This window comes from Acinonyx jubatus, chromosome C2 (assembly GCF_027475565.1).
Source record: "Acinonyx jubatus isolate Ajub_Pintada_27869175 chromosome C2, VMU_Ajub_asm_v1.0, whole genome shotgun sequence".
Classification (NCBI taxonomy): domain Eukaryota; kingdom Metazoa; phylum Chordata; class Mammalia; order Carnivora; family Felidae; genus Acinonyx; species Acinonyx jubatus.
Genome location: NC_069384.1, coordinates 147169621 through 147194434, shown reverse-complemented (window position 1 = coordinate 147194434; position 24814 = coordinate 147169621). Strand labels below are relative to the sequence as shown.

General features: G+C 40.6%; 1 protein-coding gene across 15 annotated transcripts in view; it reads right to left on the bottom strand.

Annotated features, from left to right (window-relative positions):
• The window catches only part of ULK4 (unc-51 like kinase 4), a 571462-nt gene that overhangs the window by 444172 nt on the left and 102476 nt on the right, over positions 1 to 24814 (bottom strand). For 14 of the 15 annotated variants that reach the window (XR_008298071.1, XM_053221605.1, XM_053221617.1 and 11 more), the window contains 2 exons: positions 12774 to 12935; positions 2700 to 2882 (listed from right to left, as the gene is read on the bottom strand). Coding sequence is in view for 14 of the 15 variants with exons in the window: in XM_053221605.1 (XP_053077580.1) it covers positions 2700 to 2882; positions 12774 to 12935 (345 nt within the window). In the remaining variant the exon portion in view is untranslated. The remainder of the gene's footprint in view (positions 1 to 2699; positions 2883 to 12773; positions 12936 to 24814) is intronic. The other variant, XM_053221615.1, reaches the window with a different exon arrangement.

Sequence of the window (24814 nt, the reverse complement as noted above, 5' to 3'; positions counted from 1 at the left end):
GCCATAGAACCATTTTAAGAATGAACGGTCAAGAGACAGAAGATGCACTTTTTCCTATTCTCCACACTAAGGACAACTAAAAATCCTGGACATTGTGTATAAAACAAATGTGAGGTGACTCTGAAAGAGAGAGAAGACAGGTCCTGAGGATCAACATGGCAATGAGTTCACTGGGTTTTCTCTTTGCCTCAGATATCCCAGATTGGGTGCTAGGTAATCCAGGAGCCTAGAAACACCAACAGGCACAAGACACAAGAAAGGCCAGCTCTCTCAAGCCAAAGGACCAAGAAAGGGGCAGCCCAGAAAGATCTAAAACTTTCAAACAACAGCTACTCCACTCCAGCCAAACACCATGGGAAACCACGGCCCCACCCCTATCAGCAAAGTGAGGAGCCTGGACTCCAGCCCCGCACAGAGCCAACACGCTCCCCGCTAGGGCAATTCCAGAAGAGAGCAAGTAGAGAGCTGGCGATAACATCCCAACCTGGCAGTAACGGCAGCCATTCGCCCCAACCCTGGCGTCAGTACAGATCACGTGGGGAGCCTGGGCCTCCACCCATCAGTAGCAGTAAGGAGGTGCCCTTCCCTCCCCCTGCCAAGACGGCATCAGAGAAGGGAGCGGGAAGCCTGTACCTTTGGCACCTGCCACCAGGAATGGGACTCACACCCCCCACCTACAGTGCCAGGGGAGACAGGCCTGAAGAGCACTCCCCACTCCCGCCAGGGGGCCATCGGGGGAGGCCTAGTGGAAAGTGTGGACTCCCACAGTCCAGCAGTAAGGAGGGGCCCTCCATGCCCTTAGGGTGCAACAGAATTCCACCGGAGAACCTGGATTTCCACCCCAATACGGCAGGCACCAGACACAGCCCTCCTTCCTCTGCCAGTTCCACGTCAGAGGAGGCCTACTCCCACAGATTTAAACAAAATCCAGAGTCTTCAAACACAACAACCTAAATGCTTAACGGGCAGAGTTTCAGTTTTCCAAGATGAAAATGTTCTAGAGTGAATATACTCACCACTACTAACTGTGAACTTAAAGATGGTAAAGAGGGTAAATTCTGTATCATGCCATTTCCACCACAACAAAGTTTTTCAGTACCAATGCTAACGAAAATCAAAAGATTACTTATCATTCAATACATTTCATTGTTCAACCATTCATTTTGTTAGAATACGTGGAATATTAGTTGTGTGTCATAAAAACAATTATAAAAATCATATTCGTCAATGCATACTATTTTATTACCTTTGTGAAATATCGTACTTGAAATGAAATCAATCCATGCCTGTGCTCAAGGTGGGGAAAAAAACCCAATTGCTAAAACTCTCGGCCTCTCTTATCACAGTTTACACAGTAAAACTACTCAAGCGGTGCTTTTCCTAATAATGTAACAATACTTAATGACTTGGAAAATTTAATAGCAAAAATTAGATACACAGACTGTTAGAAAAAAATATGTGTCTCTGAGGCTCCAGCTCCTTAGCAGAATCTGAAGGAGAGTGATCAGAGTAAAGGTAAGAGGGAGTTTACTCTCCATCTTGACTTTGACAGATCAAGTTTACGACGTCAATCAATGATTCTTACTTACTGACATTTCAACTTACATTACAAAAACCAGAATTTAACGTGCAGACCTTAACACAGAAGAACCAAGGCAAAGAGTATATCTAAGTGGTTCCACTCTATACTTGTTAGTGCCATTACCCTTACTGTGTTCTCAAAACTCCAATATGACCAGTATCTCCCCTCTAAAAAAGGATGATTAGTCCAGTAAGTTTCAAGAACGCCACACACTACATTCCCCCTGTGAAGATTCATAATACACATGAGCATATAAAACCCTGGGAAAGGCTGTACAATTATAAAAAGATCTTTTGCTTTGACTCCAAGTTTTCCAAACACGTATATACCACCACGGTCCGCTTTTTCTACCTGGTAACACCTCACTCAACACTAACTTTCTAGGACAGGGCTTCTCAAATCATAAAGTTCAAACAAACCACCTAGAGATCTCATTAAAATGTAGATTCGGACTCAGCAGGCCCGAGATGGGGCCCGAGGGGCTGCGTCTCCAACCCCCTCCCAGCTGATACCCAGGCTTCTGGTTCGTGGATCACTCTGTAGCAGGCACCAAGAGAAGACACATTGAGGAAGGCTACAGAAGAGACTTCTTTAGAGCCCTGCGGTTTTGTGATCGGAACTGAATATTTAAAAACTCTACTGTATATAAAATAAAGGAGTATCAAAGGATTAGAAGGAAACTAAGTTAAAACAGGAGAAAAGGAGCTGTCCAGGTGCTTTGTATTAGCCGAGTATTAGGCAAGTCCAAGTGAGCAGAGAACATAAAGGGACTCTCCCCACAGAAGGCAAAGCACATGGGGAAAGAGACGGGGGCTGAGGAGAAGGAGGCATAAAAAATATTAGCATAGAAGAAAGACTCATAAATTTTCTAACTTTCCATTACGAAAATGGGATACGCAGGCAGAGCCATTTACTGGATTTCTACTTTAATCACTAAAAGACTCTTACAATATTTTCAGATAAATGGCCTGTGGTACAGAGGTTTGGCAAAGTTCAAAAAGGTCCCCTGAGATGAAAAATAAATTCTACAGAGATGATATTACTTGTTTTCTCCTGCAATCGTAATGGTTCAACAACAATTCGTAAAGTACGGTAATAGGTGAAGTCTAAGTCAAACCTTTTCTTGGATTAACCTCTGAAGATGAATCCCACAAGACAACATTGAAGTGAATAAGGTCAACATGTACTGCTGAACTTTGCAGATGGCTGAGGCCAGGGAGTTTATTACTGCGTTCAGTCCCACCTTCTCAATAACACTCTGGAAGGCAGTGGGAGAATGGCGAGTGATTCTACACAAGGCCTGCAAAGACAAGAGAACAGATCTGTCGGACAACTCCAAGTGCATTAACCAGGCCTCGGGACGATAACACGCTTCTGTACCAAGGAGCAGAGGCTGCTTACCCTGCTCCTTTGCTACTTATTCTGGGATAACAAAGTCAGAAAATTTCAGCATATTTAAACATGAAACAGTAATCCAGACACCCATAAAAACTAAAGCTGTTATAAGATAACAGAGACTCTTATGATAAGCATGCAAATTATAAAGGGTTAACTGCAATGACTAACTTGTAAGTTGATACAGAAAAACTTCCCTTGAAGTAATAAAAAACATCAAGTGCCTTCTTTTTGCAGACACTAAACTAAGGGGTGAAAAAATACCCATAAAAATAAATATCTAACATTTATTGTTTAGCATGTGAAAAATGATTATCTCAGACTATCTGAATACTATCACATTTAATTCTCCCAATAACATAAGAAAGGTATTATTGTTTACCTATTTTATAGACAATGGAACTTAGGCATAGAATATTTAAGTTACTTGCCCAAAGGCATATAGCTGGTCAGAAGCAAAGCTGGAATTCAAACCAAGATAATCAGACATCTGAGCTTTTCCTAACTCACTCATGAACTATTAGAGATGAGACATATTTATAAAGTAATAGAATTTAATGAGCACCATAACAGAAGTGAGCTCACTGAATTCGTTTGGAAAAGAAGGTAAAGCAGTCGACAACGGCTACGTAGGAAGATGATCTCGAGCCAGTTTTTGAAGGGTAGGGGGGAAGTGGACCAGGTGGAAAAGTAAGCAAATTCTAGCCAGGACCTAACTGTGAGACCTAAAACTATAAAAACCCTTGAAGAAAACACAGGCAGTAATTTCTCCGATATCAGACATAGCAACATTTTTCTAGATATGTCTCCTGAGGCAAAGGAAACAAAAGGAAAAATAAACTGTTGGGACTACATCGAAATATGAAGTTTCTGCACAGCAAAGGAAACAATCAACAAAACAAAAAGACAACCTACAGAATGGGAAAAGATACTTGCCAATGACCTCTCTGATTAAGGGTTAGTATCCAAAACATATAAAAAACTTATAGAGCTCAACACCAAAAAAAAACAAACTAAAAAATGGTCAGAAGACACGAACAGATCTATCTCTAAAGGAGACATCCAGATTGCCAACAGACACATAAGATGCTCAACTTCACTCCTCATCAGGGAAATGCAGATCAAAACCACAATGAGGTATCACCTCACCCGTGTCAGAATGGCTAAAATCAAAGATATAAGAAAAAACAGGAGTTGGCAAGGACGTGGAGAAAAAAGGAACCCTCTTGCAATGTTGGTGGGAATGCAAATTGGTGCAGCCACTGTGGGAAAACTGTACGAAGGTGCCTCAGAAAGCTAAAAATAGAACTACTTTATGATCTAGTAATCACACTATTGGGTATTTACCCAAAGAATACAAAAACACTAATTCAAAGGGATACATGCACCCCTATGCTGACTGTAGCATTATTTACGACAGGCAAGATATGGAAGCAGCCCAAGTGTCCACTGACTGATGGATGGATAAAGATTTGGTATACACACACACACACAGGAATATTATTCGGTCACAAAAAAAGAATGAAATCTTGCCATTTGCAATGACATGGATGGAGCTAGAGAGTATAATCCTAAGTAAAATAAGCCAGTCAGAGAAAGACAAATACCATATGATGTCACTCATATGCAGAATTTAAGAAACAAATCAGCAAAGGGAAAAAAAAAAAAAAAGGAAAGAGAGACAACCAAGAAACAGATTCTTAACTATAGAGAACACACTGATGGCTGCCAGAGGGGAAGGGGGTGGAGGAATGGGGATTAAAGAACACACTTATCATAATGAGCACTGAGTAATATATAGTTGAGTCACTACATTGTACACCTGAAACTAATACAACAGTATATGTGAACTATATGTATACTGAATTCTTAAATATTAACTTAAAAATAAATTCTAGCCAGAGAGAAGAGAACACGCGTTCACATGGAGACACAGAGAAGCAGAACATGTTTGAAGAAGGGGAGGTTGATGCTTTGATAACATACTTCAGGTGAAGAAGGAAAAGCAATCAGTAGGAAAGGGGAATATGTGATGATTCATCTAGAAAAGCAGGATGGAGCCAGAGATGCTCTACCAAACCAGGACTTATGAATTTTGTGCCATAAGCAATCAATGGGAAGACCTCAAAAGTTTTTAAGCAAAAAGGATGGTCATATTCTGGGCATATATGGGCGACTCCAAAGAGAAATAAACTTAAGCCAGAAACAGTTTTACAAAAGCATTCATTGTAATTAATGTCCTATAACCTCCTTCTTTCTGATTTATATGTTAAACAGATTTATATAACCTTGATCAATGAAAAGATCAAATATGAGATGAATGGTTACAAATATGTCAAAAGAAAAGCAAAGGGGAAGGGAAAAGATAAAGACTTCAAAAATATTTTCGACTTCTTGAAACTCTCAGGGAAATGGTGGCTACCAGGGGCCTAGGGGAGCGGAAGATGGGAAAATGTTGGTCAACAAAGTACAAACTTCCAGTTTCATGAGCAAGTGCTGGGAGTCTAATGTACATCATGGTGATTACAGTTAATAATATTGTTGTATATATGTGAAAGTTGTTAAGAGAATAAATCGTAAATGTCCTCACCACAAAAAAGAAATGGTAATCATGTGATGTGATACAGGGGTTAGCTAACACTATGGCGGTAAACATTTTGCAATATATATGTGTATCAAATCAACACGTGGTACATCTTAAGCTTACACAGTGTTATGTCGATGACATTTCAATAAAGCTAGAAAACAATAATCACTGACTCGATTTCAAACATATACCAAGGATCCGTAATCATTTACAGATAGCCGTATCAGAATGAAATACCCAGAAAAAAAATCAATCTCTACTTTGGACACCTTTCAAATTGTATTTCATTCTCTCCTCGTCCTTCCATGGGAGTTACAGATGGCTAAGTTAGACATGATGGTTTGGAAACCATTAAAGTACAGTTCTTGAACTCTAAAGCCCAAATCGTGTACGTTTCAGTAGAAAAGTAGACACTAATATCGGAAAACAGGACTACAAAAAATAAATTCACTAAAAACAAAGCTAGCTCTGATTCCAGAACATGAAAGTTTTTAAGACTCATTTAAGGGCTCCTGGGTGGCTTAGTGGGTTAAGCATCTAACTCTTTAATTTTTTTTTTTTTAACGTTTATTTATTTTTGAGACAGAGAGAGACAGAGCATGAACAGGGGAGGGGCAGAGAGAGAGGGAGACACAGAATCGGAAGCAGGCTCCAGGCTCTGAGCCATCAGCCCAGAGCCCGACGCGGGGCTCGAACTCACAGACCATGAGATCATGACCTGAGCCGAAGTCGGGCGCTCAACCGACTGAGCCACCCAGGCGCCCCAAGCATCTAACTCTTGATTTCAGCTCAGGTCATGATCTCAAGGTGGTCATGAGATCCAGCCCCATGTCGGGCTACACACTCATAGTGCAGTACCTTCTTGAAATTCCCTCTCTCCCTCTTTCCCTCTCTCTCTCCATCTCTCTCTGCCCCTCCCCTGCTTGTGCAGGTGCATGCATGCACTCTGTCTCAAAATAAATAAACCTAAAATAAAACTCATTTATAAGGTATGTAAGAAGATTGCTGTATATAAAATCAAAACAGAATTATTTCATTACTTAATCCAAGACTTAAAAAAAAAAACATTTTTGAAGTTTATTTATTGAGAGACAGAGAGAGAGAACCTGAGCAGGTTCCATGTTGTCAGCGTGGACAGCGACATGGGGCTCCGTCTCACAAACTGTGAGACCATGACCTGAGCCAAAATCAAGAGTTGGGACAGGTAACCAACTGAGCCACCCAGGTGCCCCAAAAGAGCATTTTAAATGGAGTCCCTAAAGGTCATGCTACCATCAGAACTTTGGAGCAAGATTAAGGGTTCTCCCAACAGAGACCTCAAGACACAAAAGACTAAGTGTCACTGGCATTTTAAAAACCGTTAGAGCAGCTCTCACAGCAAACTGACTTTCTATCAGTACAAAATCCCTACCTGATCATAATGAGGGTATTTCTTGGTAAAAGATTTGTCCAGACTACTTCTAAATGTATTCAAACCAGTATGAGGGCAACGAGAATGTCTCATCTTCAGAATGCGGCTCAGAAGCCTAACAGACTTTCCATTTTAAAAAGCTCATGCAGAAAATAACCTTTAACCCTCCACTTCTGGATATCAAACACAGTTGAGAGCTTCATGGAGGCTCAGTAGCACATTAGTGCTTGTATTTTCTGAATCAAAAAAATCAAATCTCAACTCTGATCTTCAGTGATCTGGTTCTGAAATACTTACTTATTAAAATAGTGCTTGAGACTACATTTCAAGACTGGGAAAAAAACACTTCTAGTCCAAAATTCACTTCAAAACATGCCTCAAAAAGAACACTGTGTTACCTCCAGAATTCTTGACAGTCTGCATCATGAAAGCAATTTCTAAGAAATAGACTCAGTCAAAAGTGGAGGCCATACCTCTATTACAAACTTGGACAGAATCACCATGGAATAAAAACTTTAAAAACGATTTCTAGTTTGCCTTTTGAATGTTGTTGTTTTTTTTTAACGTCCTATCAAAATTACCTTGGGAGCTTTTCTAAACTACACACATTCTCATCTGATTCCTAAAGAGATCTTATGATATATCACAATAGGGGCAAGGAGTGTATAAAGTGGAGGAAGTTGTCAGTGTTGCTTGAAAAGCTCCCCGCCAACCCCAGTGAAAACCACCATGCTATAGGATTCTTCACTTTTTACCCCCTTCATCTCAGCCCATTAGTAATTATGTTTACTCCAGTTCTCTCTCTCATAGTCTCCATCTTACTCGACCTAACTCTACGGGCTTCTCTGGTTCCCACTACGGTTAACAGAGAGAGAGATTCCCTATAACCCTAATTCTAGTGATCGTTTTTATCCAATCAATACATTTCCTAAGTCAGGTCCACTCCACCCAATAACCAATCCCTAAGCCAAGGAGGCATTCCTGAGTGGGAAGGTATAAGGGAATCTCTGGGACCAAGAGATGACCAGGAGAACTGGGTGAGAAATGGGTAAGAAAATCAGCGACAAAGGCAGCAGACACAGACTGTTACAAGAGGACAAGAAGCAGACTGGCGCCCCAACACTGGGTACCTTTCTTCTCCAGCCAGAGCTCATGCACTCCTCTGCTTAAGAGACCTACCAAGTACCCATCACATGTGCTGAGGAAGGGCACAAGAGGGAAAGGGCTCCTACCTTCCAGGAGTAACACTAATGGGGAAAAATCATGCTTACATACATTACATAAATACAGCTACAGTCATTGCTATGAGCAAAACTACAAAGAGATTCGAGGGGCCAGGAGATGTGCTACCAGAGGGACGCCTGGGTGGCTCAGTCAGTAAAGCACCCAACTTCAGCCCAGGTCATCGTCTCATGATTCATGAGTTCGAGCCCCTCGTTGGGCTCTGTGCTGACTGCTCAGATAGCTAAGGTAACTAATTTATGTAGCAAGATGTGTTACCTGCTTAAATAACAAATATTGCCCTGAAAGTGAAAGCACTCACCAATTCTGAACTTGTGTTTGTGCCAATCCTTTAAGAAAAATGGTGGAAAGCTGTTGAAAAGTTGCAGCAGAGAAGAGAGAGAAGACATGATTTCATGAAGTGCACTCTGTGTGGACAGTGATGTCGGTGGGGCAAACTGACCGTGGAAAGACCAGTGAGGAGGCCACTCCAGTGAGCCAGGAGAAAGATGGTGGGGCCTGGACTATGGCGGCAGCAACAGAGTTGCAGGGAGAGGTAGACGGGGCCAGATGGAGACTTAGGAATGAGCATCCCAGGACAGGTTAAGTAGCTGCATGTGAGCACGGAAGTGGAAGGAGCTAAGAGAAGAGACCCTTCGTTTTCCCTAATCCACCTCCTCTACCTTCCCCTCCCAAGGTTCAATATGTCAGAGTCTGAGGAGAGGGGGCAGTGAGGGGAAAGGGGCAACCCTGTACAAGTGGCAGTGACAAGGAAGACAGAGGATGACACAGCGGAGGTGGCCAGAGGGGATGGGCCTGTTCACAGAATAAATAAATTCACTGAGTGAACAAATCAGTATAGATACTGAGAAAAACAGAAACCAGGTTTGTCTCTGAGAAAGGATTTACAACCATGGAAAATGAGAAGGCCAGAAAGAATCTTAAGGTATTGGATTAAAATTGGAAGTGTCGATGTGAAAGCGTGAGTTTTGTTACACATACGTACAATGATACACACACACACACACACACACACACACGCATTTATAAATGCATGTTTATGTATGGATATATTTTTTCCAAGTCTGAATTTTAAGAAGGCCTAGAAACAAAGACACCTCATAGCAGTAAGCACAAAGAGCACTCGGATCCTGTCCTCTAAATACCAAAGGTTCCCCGAAGAAATGATTGATTCCAGAGCTAGCGGAGAGCAAGTACAAATGAAGCCAGAACATTGTGTGGTGTCAGAAGATAATGAAGGGCTCAAACAATGATAGAAATAGGTCCACAGAACACAGAAGCCGGCTTGAAGGGATGACACTGGCCAGATCTAGGAGGACTTCAGCATCCAAACAAACAATGCAAATAAAAGAAGCAGGAGTGTCACATTAAGACCCACTGAAGTTATTCATCACAATAATGGTAGAAATACGTACATACACACGTGTGGGAGAAGGGAAAGAGCTTCCTCACAATAGAGTACCAAAAAATACCAAAGGCCTGTGTTTCCACAGCTCACGAGGTAGGATTTTCACATTTTTAAAGAGGTGTAGAAAACAAAACAGAAAGAATGTGTAACAGAGACCGTACGTGGCCTACAAAGCCTAAGATATTTATTATCTGATCCTTTTACAGAACGTGTTCGCCAACCTCTGACAGAGAAGGAATAATATACACAGATGATCCTCGCACGGCAGCCCTCCTCAACGTTGCTGGGGGGGCTTCATGAGGAAGCGGCACATAGACCCGGCTGGAGCCTCCCCTACAAAACCAAAGCCCCATATTCTTTAAAACTGTCAAGGACGTGAAGTACAAAAAAAAGACCGAGGAACTGTTTTCGTGCTGGAGGAGGTTCAAGAGATAGAAAAACAATACACAACACAGGATACTGAATAAGAGCCTGGAGCTAAGGTAAGTGAGAATTTTGGGGGACGACTTGAAAAATTTCACTGAAAATTTAATGATTCAGAAAAGTGCTAGAACAAAATATTAAGAGGGGCACCTGGCTGGCTCAGTTGATTAAGCATCCAACTCTGGATTTCGGCTCGGGTCATGATCTCACAGTTTGTGGGACAGAGCCCCACATGGGCTCTGCACCGACAGCACAGAGCCTGCTTGGGATTCTCTCTCTCCCTCTCTCTGCCCCTCTCCCACCGTGTGCTCTCTCTCAAAAAGTAAATAAATAGACCTATTTTTAAGTTAAAAAATATATATATGTATATACCCCAAAACGAACGTGTGAAATGTAATAGCTCAGGTAAAGAAAGGGCTAGAAGGCACACAACTTGGGCGGGAACTGGAAAAAACTTAACCAAGAAAAGAAACCATGCTCAAGTATAAAGATGAAAATGACATAAACCCAACAGGGGCGCCTGTCAGTTATGCGTCCAACTCTGGATTTCGGCTCAGGTCATGATCTTGCGGTTCATGAGTTTGAGCCCTTCACCAGGTTCTGTGCTGACAGCTCGGGGCCTGGAGCCTTCTACGGATTCTGTATCTCCCTCTCTCTCTCTGCCCTGCCCCCACTCATGCTCTTTCTCAAAAATAAACATTCAAAAATAATAATAAAAGAAAATAACATAAGCCCAATCAAAGGAAGACTTTTTTCTAAGGGCCAGGATTAAAACGGATGTTCTAAGATACCCAGAGGCCTCACGGAAGTTCCCTGATATACTTTGTAAGCTCCTTCTGACAGTCTTTCTGTAAATACTAATACGATAATTTAGGGTTCTTTTCTATCATTTTGAAATTACATGGCTCCAGAAGCACATGTGTGTGTATGTGTGAAAGAGAGATAGACAGATGCTCCATATCCTTTGCTTAATGACACTCAGTAAGCAGAACTGTTAGCCCTTAATCTTCAGAATTACATTGGTCAATTTAAGATAAGAACTGGAAAATACCCACAAATACCCTCAGGATTCAGCAACATGAAAGCCAGTGGAGATCTCAGCAAGATCAGCCTCAGTGGCATTTTAGGACAGATACCACATTGGGTTAAAGAGGAAACGGGCCAGAAAGGAGGAATAGTTGGTAACAATAACTCTTTTTATTACTTTATTTTTTAATGGTTGTTTTTGAAGGAGACAGAGATGGAGCGTGATTGGGGGAGGGGCAGAGAGAGAGGGAGACCCAGAATCCGAAGCAGGCTCCAGGCTCCGAGCTGTCCGCACAGAGCCTCACAGGAGCTTGAACTCACGGGCTGTGAGGTCATGACCTGAGCCGAAGTCGGCCGCTTAACCGACTGAGCCACCCAGGCACCCCTATAGCAGTAACTCTTTAAAGAAGTATGGCCATGAAGGGAGATATGCAGCCCAGAGACACTTTGATATGTTTGTGTATGTGGTTTTTTTTTTTTTTTTTTAATGGGATAAAGAATACACTAATGCTGATTAGAAGGATCTAGTAGAGAAGAGGATTAAAGATTTAGGAAAGAGCAGTGCCTGAGTAGCTCAGTCAGTAAAACGTCTGACTTTGACTCTCAGGTCATTATCTCACACACGGTTCATGAGCTCGAGCCCCACATTGGGCTCTGTGCTGATAGCTCAGAGCCTGGAGCCTGCTTCGGATTCTGTGTCTCTCCCTCGCTCTCTGGCCCTCCCCCACTCACGCTCTCTCTCTCCCTCAAAAATGAACAAACATGAAAAAAATTATAAAAATAAAAATCAAAGGACTTAAGAGAGAGGAAAAAATAAGCATTTGAATGAGATTCCTAAGGAGCGAACAGGAAGAAGACGTGAAGAAACATGGGAGAGATCCGTCTCTGCAGGAGAAGGGACAGTTCATCAATAGTAACAGGAGGGAAAGACAGCTCAGGTGTGGATGTAAACAGGTCTACAGACGTGGCAGACAGACACTGGGATAATTACCACTGGAGGTTGATTTTCTCTGCCAAGTATGGGGGAAAGTCATTTACTGAGGATGCAGGAGAAAAATGTGGGTTGGAGGTTTAAGGGAAGAAAACAAGGGACCAAAGGGAGAGATGCAACAATGAGCAGGCAACAGAAAGATGAGACCGGTGATCAAAAAGAGTATTTTCATAAATCATATGAGCAAGGGTTGTATTTGTTTAACAGACTGTTAAATTGATACAACCATGTTAACACATCTTCATGCATAATTATCTTCTACACCAAGTCACTACAACCATGTGAGCAAAGAAGTAGACAACCAATCAAAATATAAAAGCTGCAAAACCACAGACGCCTGAACACTAACATGAATTCACTTTATAATTAATTCATGATAAATGCATTTAGCAGAAAATCTGAAAGAGGGAGCTTAGGAAAAGTCAGGGAACACTAAATGTAAACCAAAACAAATGCTGTACCCTACCCACAAGCACCCACTAGCACTTCCAAATGATTTTTAAAACCATTTCCCAACAGTCCCAAGGTTTTCCAGCCCCAGTTTTGAAAATTTTACTTTAGGAGAAAATTATTGTTCTCACCAAATATATTACTCTGATATTTCTGTGTCCTACTTATCCGGTGAAGATTTACTCTGTTTGTGGCACAATTCTTCAAATTTGGTGTTTAAATATACCCAGTTATATCCCTAAAAGATGCTCCGCTTACCGATATTGCTGTTATCCTGAGAGAATCAACAGTGGAATGTCTGAATAAGAACCATAAAGCGGGTCCAATTTCTCCTGTAATAAAGCCCTGGGCCTGAGCAGAAAAGGTAGTGCAGACATTTTCAATAATCTTTGCTGCCATGTGATTCACAACACGTTCTTCCTAGAGAAGGAGAGAAGAATAAAAGGGAGTTATTTAGGGGTGCCTGGGTAACTGAGTCGATTAAGCATCCAACTTCGGCTCAGGTCACGATCTCACGGTTCATGAGTTCAGGTCCTGTGTCGGGCTCTATGCTGACCGCTCAAAGCCTGGAGTCTGCTTCAGATTCTGTGTCTCCCTCTCTCTCTGCCCCTCCCCCACTCATGCTCTGTCTCTCTCTCTCTCTCTCTCTCAAAAATAAACATTAAAAAATATTTTTAAAAAAGGGGGGGAGTTATTTACCAAAAGATATATACATACATATCATTTCTACATAACCACTGCAGATAAAGGCCTGATAACAAGTGTTTCATCTGACCCTGCGTGTTTTATGTATTTCAGTAGATGTAATCATTCCTTTAGGCTATTATGAAATTATTATAATTTAATCACTAAACCAGTTTAATCATTTCATCACTAAAATCTAGCATAACATAATTTTAATATATTTTAATAAAAAGACTGACTGGAAAACCGTATGGAGGTTCCTCAGAAAGTTAAAAACAGAACTACCTATGATCCAGCAATTGCCCTACTAGGTATCTACCTCAAAGACACAAAAACAGTGATTCAAAGGAAGACATGCACCCCCATGTTTCTAGCAGCACTATCAACAGTAGCCAAAGTATGGAAAGAGCCCAACTGTCCACTGACTGATGAATGGATAAAGAAGATGTGGTATACACACACACACACACACACACACACACACTCAAATTACCCATCAAAAAGAATGAAATCTCGCCATGTGCAATGATGTGGATGGAGCTAGAGAGTAATGCTAAGCTAAATAAGTCAGTCAGAGAAAGACAAATACCATATGATTTCACTCCTATGTGGAATTTAAGAAACAAAACAGACGAACAAGGCAGGGCTAGGGGTGGGGGTGGGGGGTTAAACCATGAGACAGACTTTTAATTATAGGGAACAAACTGAGGATTACCAGAGGGGAGGTGGTCAGGGAGACAGGTAGAACAGGGTGATGAGGACTAAGGAGGGCACCTGGGATGAGCACTAGGTGTTGCACGTAAGTGATGACTCACTAAATTCTACACCTGAAACAACTATTACGCTGTATGGTAACTAACTGGAATTGAAATGAAAACTTAAGGAAAAAAATTTTTAAAGGCTGAAACCATCTGAAACATATGCAGTATGAGCAGAATATAAAAATGGAAGAGAATTCTAAAATCTGAAGGACGAAGCAAAACAAGCTTCAGGAATCACTCAGGGCTGGGAGTATTAGTGTAGCAATCAGCCAAAGAGCATTTAAAATACAAGGCAATGTCTCAGGAAAGGTATTGCCTCTGTGGTGTGATAGCAGACTAAAGGCTACTCCAGGCTGTCCTAACAATGCTTAAAAAGCTAGCCTCAAAAAGGATCAAACTGCTTCCATGTAACTTGGATGAGTTCAAGAAAAAGCACAAAAGCACTTTAAAAAAAAAACTTTTTTTTTAAATAAAATCTTTAAAAAAGAATACAAACACTCCAGCACCTAACAATATAAAAAGCACAATGTCCAACATCCGCTTAATATGGCCACACATGCGAAGACACAGAAAAACAGGACTCCTAGGAAGAAAACTCAATCAGTAAAATGACACAGGTGATAGACTCAGAAGAAAAATATATTAAAATGGATAGTACAGTTTATACACTCAAGAAAGAAGAAGAAAGCATAGCATAAGCATGATGAAAAGGTGAAATAAGGGCGCCTGGGTGGCTCAGTCGGTTAAGCATCCAACCTCGGATTCTGGCTCAGGTCATGATTCCAGGGTTGTGGGATCAAGCCCACATCAGGCTTCGCACTGACCGTGCTTGGGATTCTCTCTCTTCCATTCTCTCTGCCCCTCCCCTTGTGCACGCACACGCTCTCTCAAAATAAACTTTTAAGAAAGTGAAATAGAAGATACAAAAATGGCCTGAAAGGCTAGAAATTAGTCTTATAATGAAAAATACACTTAGTTGGATTAACAGATTAGACTCTGCAGATCCAATGATTAATGAACTTGAAGGCATGGCAATTAACAATAAAAACTATCCAAAATAAACACAGAATGAAAATTGGGGGGGACAATGGAACAGAGCATCTTAGCATCAGCAAACCATATAGGACAACTTCAAACAACCTAATGTACGTGCAGTGAAAATCCCAAAGGTGACAGGAGTGAGGGAAGGTTGAAATACTGGCTGAAAAGTTTTAAATTCATAAAAACTGGTAACTGTCAATTTAAGAAATTCAATGAACCTCAAGAGGGAAAGAACAACAACAACAACAAAATCACACCAAGGCACATCATAAACTGCTAAAAAGCAGTACTAAAGAGAAATACTTAAAAGCAGCTAGAGTAAAAAGACACATTATGTAGAGAGGAAGAACAATAAGGTTGATTTGACACTTTTCATCAGAAAAGTAGATTCCAAAAGAAAGAAGATTCCAGAGCAAAGAGTATCTCCAAGGGATAAAGGTCATTTCACAAGAGATAAAAAAGTCATTCAACAAGAGAATAGAACAATCCTAATTATTTATGCCCCTTAATAATGGAACTTCAAAATACCTGAAGCAAAACCTGATCAAATTGAGAGAATAGAAAAATCCACAATTTTAGCTGGGAAATTCAATACCCTCTACTCGGTAACTGACAGAACAAGTAGCCAGAAAGTCAGTAAGGATACAGAAAGATAACACTATCAACCAACTTCGACACTGATAGAATACTCAACAAAAGTAAAATACAATGTTTTTTTTCAAGATCACACAAAACATTACCATGGTACAGTATACACTGAACCATAAAACATCCCACGAAACTCTGTACTCATGAGTTAACTGGAGATGAGTCACAGACTTAAATGGGAAAGCTAAACCAAAAACCTTCTAGAAAAGATCATAAAGAGTATCTTAGCTATTTTGAGGTAGGCAAAGCTTTGTTAGGAAAAAGGCACGAAGCATAAAAGAAAAAATTGTTAAATTAACACTCATAAAAATTGTAAATTTATCCTCATGACACCATCATTGCCTCATCGTGTCTTAGACTAGGAGGAAATATTTACAATACGCACATACTGAATACCTGAATATTTTATGTAAGTTCTATGTCAACTGAAATATTGACAATTACATTAAAAATTCTATGTAGAATACAATCCCATGTTTGTTTAACAAGAACATACGCATATGTAAATATCTAAGTAAAAAAAAAAGAGCATAGAAAGAGATACAATACCTATTAACAATGAGTATAATAGGTGTGAGTTGTGGGGTCCAATAGTTCTATTTTAGACATTGCTTAAATTGTTACAGTACATACGTAAATTTTCTCAATCAAAAAATTATGTATTTTTCATGAAAATGCAAAAAAAAAAAGTAGGAAGATACTAAGTTATATATCTAGGTTCAAACCATTCTACCAACTGTATATCCTTGGGCATTTTCACCTCTGTGCTTTAGCTTCTTCATCTATAAAAATAAGACACAAAGCAGTTTGGAAATTACATAACATACGCAGACACTTAACCTAGGTCATTAAAAATAGCATATCTTTTAAGTAATATATTTTTAACATGTTAGCTTCACTTCCAATTATTAGTATCACAAAGTATGAATTATAAGGCTGCTAGAAAAACTGTTTTAAAGTTACCTGAACTTCTTCAATGCTTCCTCCCCATTCTTGATGTTTCCTCCCTTGTGGCTAGAATATAACCCTTTCATCCTCTCTCTGTTCCTTTATTCATTATACCCAAGAGAAAAGAAAATGCTTCACCTAGTTGGTAAATCTGAAAACAATAAACAGCATGCCTAACCACTCAGCTCAACTCCTGCCCCTTTTTCCTTGAACCCAGGCCAATCCACAAAGAGTCGTTTTCTCATATTCCCCATCTCAAGTCTTACCTAGAGAGGTACTCCACTTGGAAAGTGCATCTGTACCTGAGGGGTGCAAAGATTCCCTGAGGTGGGAGTGCAGTATAAGGAAACCTACCTGCCCACAGATACCAAGCTATGTCCTCCACCCTCCCTAGCTCTCAGTACATACATGTATGACATTTTGGTCTTTTATGCCTTGCTCTGTGTCTTCTCATTAGGTTCTGAAACCTTTGCCCTGCAATGTAGAGGTGGGGAGCAAAGTGCTATCTGGGGGGAAGAACTTTCTCAAATACCTTAACATGTGCTTTCCATCACAACCATCAGCCAAATCCTAGAGGACTCATTCCTATTACTTGAAAACCACCACTATTTTAGCACTCAGGTTGGAAAGGAGCCATGTGTCATCCCAGTGCTCTATAAACTCACTGAGGCTGTCAGGTCAATTCAACTTGCTACTACCTGAAACGAGCTATCCTAGTCCCTCTGAAATCCCCTGTGGGATGCAATACAAGCAATAAGATTGGTGTTATTTTCTGCCTAATTAACTCTTCAGAAGGGATAACTGGACTGAACTAATATCCATCACTTAAATCAAAGACCTATTTCATCATATTATGAGGATAAAAGTTATGATGATTAGGAAATGATCCTATGAAAATAAGCCTATGATGATTATGCTTATTAATGAAGAGTTATACTCATTTTTAATAATGGTAAGTAGATCTAATAATGTATTGTGGGCAGTCTTAAAAAAAATTTCACTGCCAATGTTATTTTAGTCTACATGCCTACTTCTTCAAAAAGGAGTATCAAAATTAACATCTAAAATATTGACATTAGGGGTGCGTGGGTGGCTCAGCCCATTAAACACCTGACTCTTGATTTTAGCTCAGGTCATGATCTCACGGTTATGAGATCAAGCCCCACATCAGGGTCTGCGCTGGGCTTGGAGCCTGCTTAAGATTTCCTCTCTCTCTGTCCCTCTGCCTCTCCCCTCCTCAAAAAAATACTGACATTATTTTCACATTTGTTGGTTTAGCAAAACTGTGATCTTTCTTCTAAAGACTCCAAGGTATCTGGAGTTTATTTTCCCTGGTTTACTGTTTTAGTAACTCATTAAATCAAGAAAACAGGATTTCTATTTCTTACAATATAGTGGGCTAGATATCTGGACAACTCTATCCCTCCAAAAGCAATCCAAATGCTAAATTTAAGGTAAGAAAATAAACAAACCTTTTTATTTATTTATTTCCCCCCCCCCCCCACACCCAAACAAACCTTTTTAAAAGCATCAGTGAACTAGGACCAAATCGTTAGGCCAGTGACTGTATAGGCAAGAAGTCTGAGAGATACCCTCAGAGATATCCAGAGCACTTAAGCTGATGTTTACCCTGAGAGCACTTGTCTAACAAGGTGAACAAAAGGAATGAGAGGGCAGGCGAGTACCCACACAAGTTGGAAGTTAGATGAAGAACCAGCACCAAGTAAAGCTAGAGCTCCCAGTGGCCACAACCAAATATAATAGAGATGAACAAAAAGTAACTTTTCCATCTTCCCGACTCCCCACTGATCTGAGTTGGGGGCTGCAGGTGTATGTTAGGGAAAGGAGACTGCAGGGAAAAAAGCCCAAAAGCTAAAAGTATAAGTAGGCCCTCACCTGAATTACAGAGTATCTCCTTCAAAAGAGCCACAGTTGGTCCAACAGCTAATTTCTTAACAGCGACAAGTGTAGTCAGAAGACACGAAAACAATACCTTTAATTGTTAAAAATACTGTCAACCCACAATTGTATTCACAGAAAAAAATGTATTTTAACAACAAGAGCAACAGAATAGCCATTAAAAGAATAAAAATAATCATTACAAAAGCAAACCAAAAGGACATGAAGAAAAAATACACACAAAACAGAATAAACAAAAGCAGAAAATAAGATGCCATCTATAAATACAACTATACCAACAACTACAATAAACATAAATGGACTAAGTACTAAAGAAAAACTATAAAGCAGAAATTTTGTTAAACACTGTACGAAGAGACACATCAAAAATAAATTCATTTGGGGACACCTGGGTGGCTCAGTCAGTTAAGCATCCGTCTTCAGCTCAGGTCATGATCTCATGGTTTGTGAGTTCGAGCTCCACATCAGGTTCTGTGGTGACAGCTCAGAGCCTGGAACCTGCTTCAAATTCTGTGTCTCCCTCCCTCTGCCCCTCTCCCACTTGTGTTATGTCTCTTTCAAAAGTAAATAAAAACATTAAAAATTTTTTTTAATTTATTCAACTAGAAAGGCTAAAAATAAGAGAATGAAAAAAGAAATATCAGTCATATCTAATCCAACAAAGGATGGTATAAGCAAATTAATATCAAAGGGCATAAGCTTTGGACAAAAAGCATTACCGTTGATTTTTTAAGGTAACAACGTAATGATAAAAATGTCAGTAAACCAAGGGAAATATAATCTAAATTTTTATGTATCTAATTACCAATATTCAAAATACATAAAAGCAAAATACAACAAAATTGCAATCCTACCAAGGAAAGTATTTAAAAACATGTCTCAGTAGCTGATAAAATAGAGAAAAAGCAATCAGCATAGATACAAAAGACTTCTATCCCTATCGATCGGATTAACAAGCCTGACCTAATGGGCAGAAAAAAACTTTATCCAACAATGGCAGAATTCACCATTTTTTCCCTGAATATACACACATACTGAGTCATGAAAGAAGACTCAACAAATTCTCAATGACTGAAATCATACATACACCGTTTCCTTTAAACATGATACCATAAGTTAAAAATAATAATAAAAAGATAAATAGAAAAACTTTAAGGATAGGTATGAAATGAGAAAGAAACAAAAGACCTACAGGATTATTCAGAGTACAAAGCATGTAATGGGATAAAAATAAGTCAAAAGAATGTGAAAATTTAAGCAGAAATCCAACCAATATAAATCCTTGAAAGGTATTATCATTGACGTTTCACCAGTTTTTACATACTGAATGCAGCAGAGCCAAACTCTGAAACCTCCTCTGTGAAGTCACCTGCCACAGGAGGAGAGGATATGCAACCTCACCCTTGCATGTAAAATGCAATGCTGTGTGCTTCTTACCTTACACCACCTCTCTGGAAGCTGATCTATCTCACTTGGTGCTAAGGGTCCCTTCCCCATGCCATTCTCAACGGTTCACTTCAAGACACATCAGGTAACTCCATCCTTAATAAGCCCTTTTGCCTCCTACTGAATAGGGTTCAAAACATTTCGGATGGTGGCTCCCTGGTCCTCCCCATTCGGCAGACAACCACGACTTCTGGTGCGGTGCCTGTCACGTCCCCAAGACACGATGGTGAAGGTCAGAGTGAATGAACTCGGCTGTATCGGGCACCTGGTAACCAGGGCTGCTTTTAACTCTGGCAAAACGTGTATTGTCAGCATCAATGACCCCTTCGTTGACCCCGACTACATAATCTACATGTTCCAGGATGATTCCACCCACAGCAAATTCAACGGCACAATCAAGGCTGAAAACTGAAACCTTGTCATCAACGGAAAGCCTCTCTCCTGTCAGCATCAAACGGGGCGATGCTGGTGCTGAGCATGTTGCAGAGTCCACCGGGGTCTTTTCCACTATGGAGAAAGCTGGGGCCCAGAGGATCATCATCTCTCCCCCTTTTGCTGATGCCCCGTGGTTGTGATGGGCATGAACAACGAGAAGACTGTCAGCAACGCTTCCTGCTTCCCCAACTACTTGGCCCCTCTGGCCAAGACCACCCACGACGATCCCAGCACCACGGAGAGAATCACGATTCGTGACTCCGTGCCATCACTGCCACCCACAAGACTGGGGACAGGCCCTCTGGGAAGCTGTGGCACGACAGCCCAGAGGCTTCCCGTAACGTCATCCCTGCTTCTACTGGCACCACCGTGGCTATGGGCAAGGTCGTCCCTGAGCTGAACGGAAAGCTCACTGGCATGGCCTTCCATGTCCCCACCTCCAACCTGTCAGTCACGGATCTGACCTGACGCCTGGAGAAAGCTGCCAACAGGATGACATCAAGAAGGTGGCAAAGCAGGCACGGAAAGGCCCCCTCAAGTGCATCCCGGGCTACCCTGAGGACTGGGCTATCTCTTGCAACTTTCACAGTGACACCCACTCTTCCACCTTCAATACTAAGGCTGGCATTGCTCATTGGTAAAGCGGTCAAGCTCATTTCCTGGCAATAAATTTGGCTACAGTAACCAGGTGGCGGACATTATGGTCCACATGGCCTCCAAAGAGTAAGAGCCCCCTGAGCCACCAGCCTCAGCAAGAGCAAGAGGCAGAGAGATGCCCTCAGGTGCTGGATGTCCATGCCCCAACTCAACCCCCAATATACTGCGAATCTCTTAACTGCTACACAGTTTCCATCCCAGGTCCCCTGAAGAAGCGGGGAGGCTCAGGAGCCCTTCCTTGTCACATACCATCAATAAAGTACACTGTACCCAGCCAAAAAGAAAAATTATGGCTAGTTTAATAAAGAAAACACTGGATCATTCATAGTCCACATACATGATGCCAACTCTCACTGCAGAAACACCAACAGAGTGGTGAGGACCCAGAAAGAACCTGATGTTGAGGCACACAATTTCTTTATCAAAACATTAAACTGTGACAGGAACAAAATCAGAAAATCTAACTCTACATTTTCACTTTTATCAAAAGCCAAGAATTTTAAACTAATTTTTCCCTGTGTTTTAGGCCTAAAACATTTCAAAGATAATACATTTAATGTCTAACATCTCTAGCACTTCTTTCGAATTTGAGCCTGGTCTTTTCTAATTAAACACAAAAGCAACTTTAACACTAGTTTTCATTTTTAAAAAAAGAGAGAGAACTCTAATTTCAAAATGCAAATTAAATGTCCTCTTAAAATAAGTGTTACTTCAAAATTATCTAATAAGCTGTTATTCAGAAAAAAATAAAGCCAATGGTTTACATGTTTTTTGGGCCTCATATTTTTAACTACAACCTATGCATTGTGAGTTCAGCACCTATAATCACACACAGACTATTATGCAGGTTATCAAAACAGATGTGGTTGATTAGATACAAACATACAAATAATCTTCTCCCGTAAATATGGGGAAATTCCCTAGGAGCTGCTTCTGGCTTGTCATTGTAGAATAATAGGCTACTACCTACCCAGATAAAAATAAACACTTCAGGGGTACCTGGGTGGCTCAGTCGGTTAAGTGTCCGACTTGGGCTCAGGTCATGATCTCATGGTTTGTGGGTTCGAGCCCCGCATCAGGCTCTGTGCTGACAGCTCAGAGCCCGGACCCTGCTTCGGATCCTGTGTCTCCCTCTCTCTCTGCCCCTCCCCTGCTCGCGCTCTGTCTCGCAAAAATGAGTAAACGTTAACAAAAAAATGTTTAATATAAACACTTCAAAGAAAGGTCAGCTTTCTCACCCTCCTTATCCCACGTACATATAAACATACATCACGTAAGCTCATTGCCAAATATTCCTGAGATCAATACAGCAATGACCCCAAGGGGGCAACTGCTCCTTAGTACTGTATACAACATTAAAGTCAAAGCAATGGAAGGGAAAGTTGTCAGACTCAGAGGGGGCCCAAGTCAGAAGCTCATGGAAGGTCATGAAGCACAAGTACCCTCCTGTACAGGAAACACCACCAGGTGGGTCACCTAGACCTTGGCCAACACCAAACCACTGAAGAGTAGCATGTGTAGGATTGAAATCCACATCCTCTGACTCTCAGCTGAAGGTCTCTGAAATGCCAACCCCAACTCTGAAACGGTTTCAGTATCCTCACAGATACCTTTTCTTCCACACTGCCACACTCCTTTTTCAACAGTCACATAAGATCTTCCGAACTGCTTGTGTGACCCACCATATGTCTCTTACTCTCTGATTACTTCTCTTCTCTTCCTCTAAGCACTGACATCTGTCACAAGGACAAAAACATCTGACTCGTATCTCTATCACCATTGTTAAAGTTACAGAAATCGTGTTCAGAAAGTAGGCTGTTTGGAAAACACCATCATAATATCTTAGGGAACTTTAAAAAGAGAAAACCTACTGAAAATGATCTTAAACTCCTGACACTCTCAGTGTAAGCCCACAGCTTCCTCTCCCACAGTGCATCACACACAACATGCCATAGGATAGGGTAGGTCTGTGGGCAAATTACTTTGAAAATGCTGTATATTCTCCCAAGTAGTTCATAATTACAAGCTCTGAAAAGTACTAACAACAAATCAAACTGCTCAACCTTGTTTAATCTGGTGTCTCTAAGTATTTGACTAGAAAATGCTTTATTCTTTTAACACCTATAAATATCCCAGGCAACGCTAATTTTCTATGCATTATGAACAAAAAAGTTTATAACTTAAAACTGCAGTTGGGGGGCGCCTGGGTGGCGCAGTCGGTTAAGCGTCCGACTTCAGCCAGGTCACGATGTCGCGGTCCGGGACTTCGAGCCCCGCGTCGGGCTCTGGGCTGATGGCTCAGAGCCTGGAGCCTGTTTCCGATTCTGTGTCTCCCTCTCTCTCTGCCCCTCCCCCGTTCATGCTCTGTCTCTCTCTGTCCCAAAAATAAACAAACGTTGAAAAAAAAAATTTAAAAAAAAAAAAAACACCTGCAGTTGGCGTCTAAAAAGTCTACATATCAAATTAAGATGAAGTAAAATTTCTTTTAAAAATGAAGTAAAATTTCTATACTGCTTTCTTCCCAATGCAGAAATTAAAGAAAAGGGCTAAAAATCAAATCAATTTGGCCCATATTCAACAAGACACATTACAAAGTTTTGATGTGGGGAAAAAAAAAATCAGTAATTGAGGCAAAAGAACATCTCAATATGTTTAAAACAACAGAAACAGCACAACAATGTGAACGTACTCAATACCACAGAACTATATATACTTAGTGGTCAAAGTGGTTTAGTTTTATGTTACCGTGTGTTTTACAATTTTTTTTAATCCAAAGAGAAACAGGACAAACCACTTTCTTGACAATAAGGTAATGCAACTTTGTTACTTTAACAAAGAAAAAAAAAGGCAATAAAATCCCACCCACATGAAAAAGTTTTAACCACCTCATAAACAACCCTGGATCAAGGACAAATTTAAAGCTAGAACTAGGGACTATCAATAAAATAGCAATAATGGAAACACTACATGTCAAAACTAGTGAGATACAGCTAGCAGCATGGAACGAAAAGTTAATAGCCTGAAACGTCTTACTGAGCGCACAAGAAAGAAACCAAAGCAAATGAAGTTACCAAAACAACAATAAAAGGCTGGTGTACAGAACTAAGGACGAAAAAAAATTTCTTTCCTAAAAACTGAAGGCAGGGCAGCGTCGTAATTTATCTTTACCTTTCCTGCACCTAACGGTACATAATAGATGTTTCATAAATGTTATCTGTAAAGAATGGGACCTACATCTGAGAGGTAGCTTAAGCAATAAATTAAATACATCGGCTGAATCTCATCAAGAATTCAAAGGAACTTCAATCAGTTATCTTTTTTTTTTAATCAAATGTGTCATTCTCCTATTATTGGTCTTCTCATTGAGTATGCATTCCATTTTCTACTAATATCAACCAGTTTTTCTCAAATTTATTTGCAGATGTGTTCTTAACATCCAAACAGGCGAACCTGAAAAGGTGAATCTAAAAACTACATGCAAGTGAAAGGAACAAAATTAACTGAGAAACTCTTGAGAAAGATTATGTTAGTAGGGGAAAACTCCCCATATCCTTAGTATTAAATAGAAAGTATTAATTTAGATAGTATGACACAGAGACAGATAATAGACCAACAGAACCACAGAGCCCAGGAAAAGACACTGATGTGACAAGGGGACACTGCAGAGCAGTGGGAAGAGGGTGACTTTCTCATTAAAAAATCCTGGGAGAACTCATTACCCATATATATATTTTTTTAAGATAAAACTACCCAGGGGTG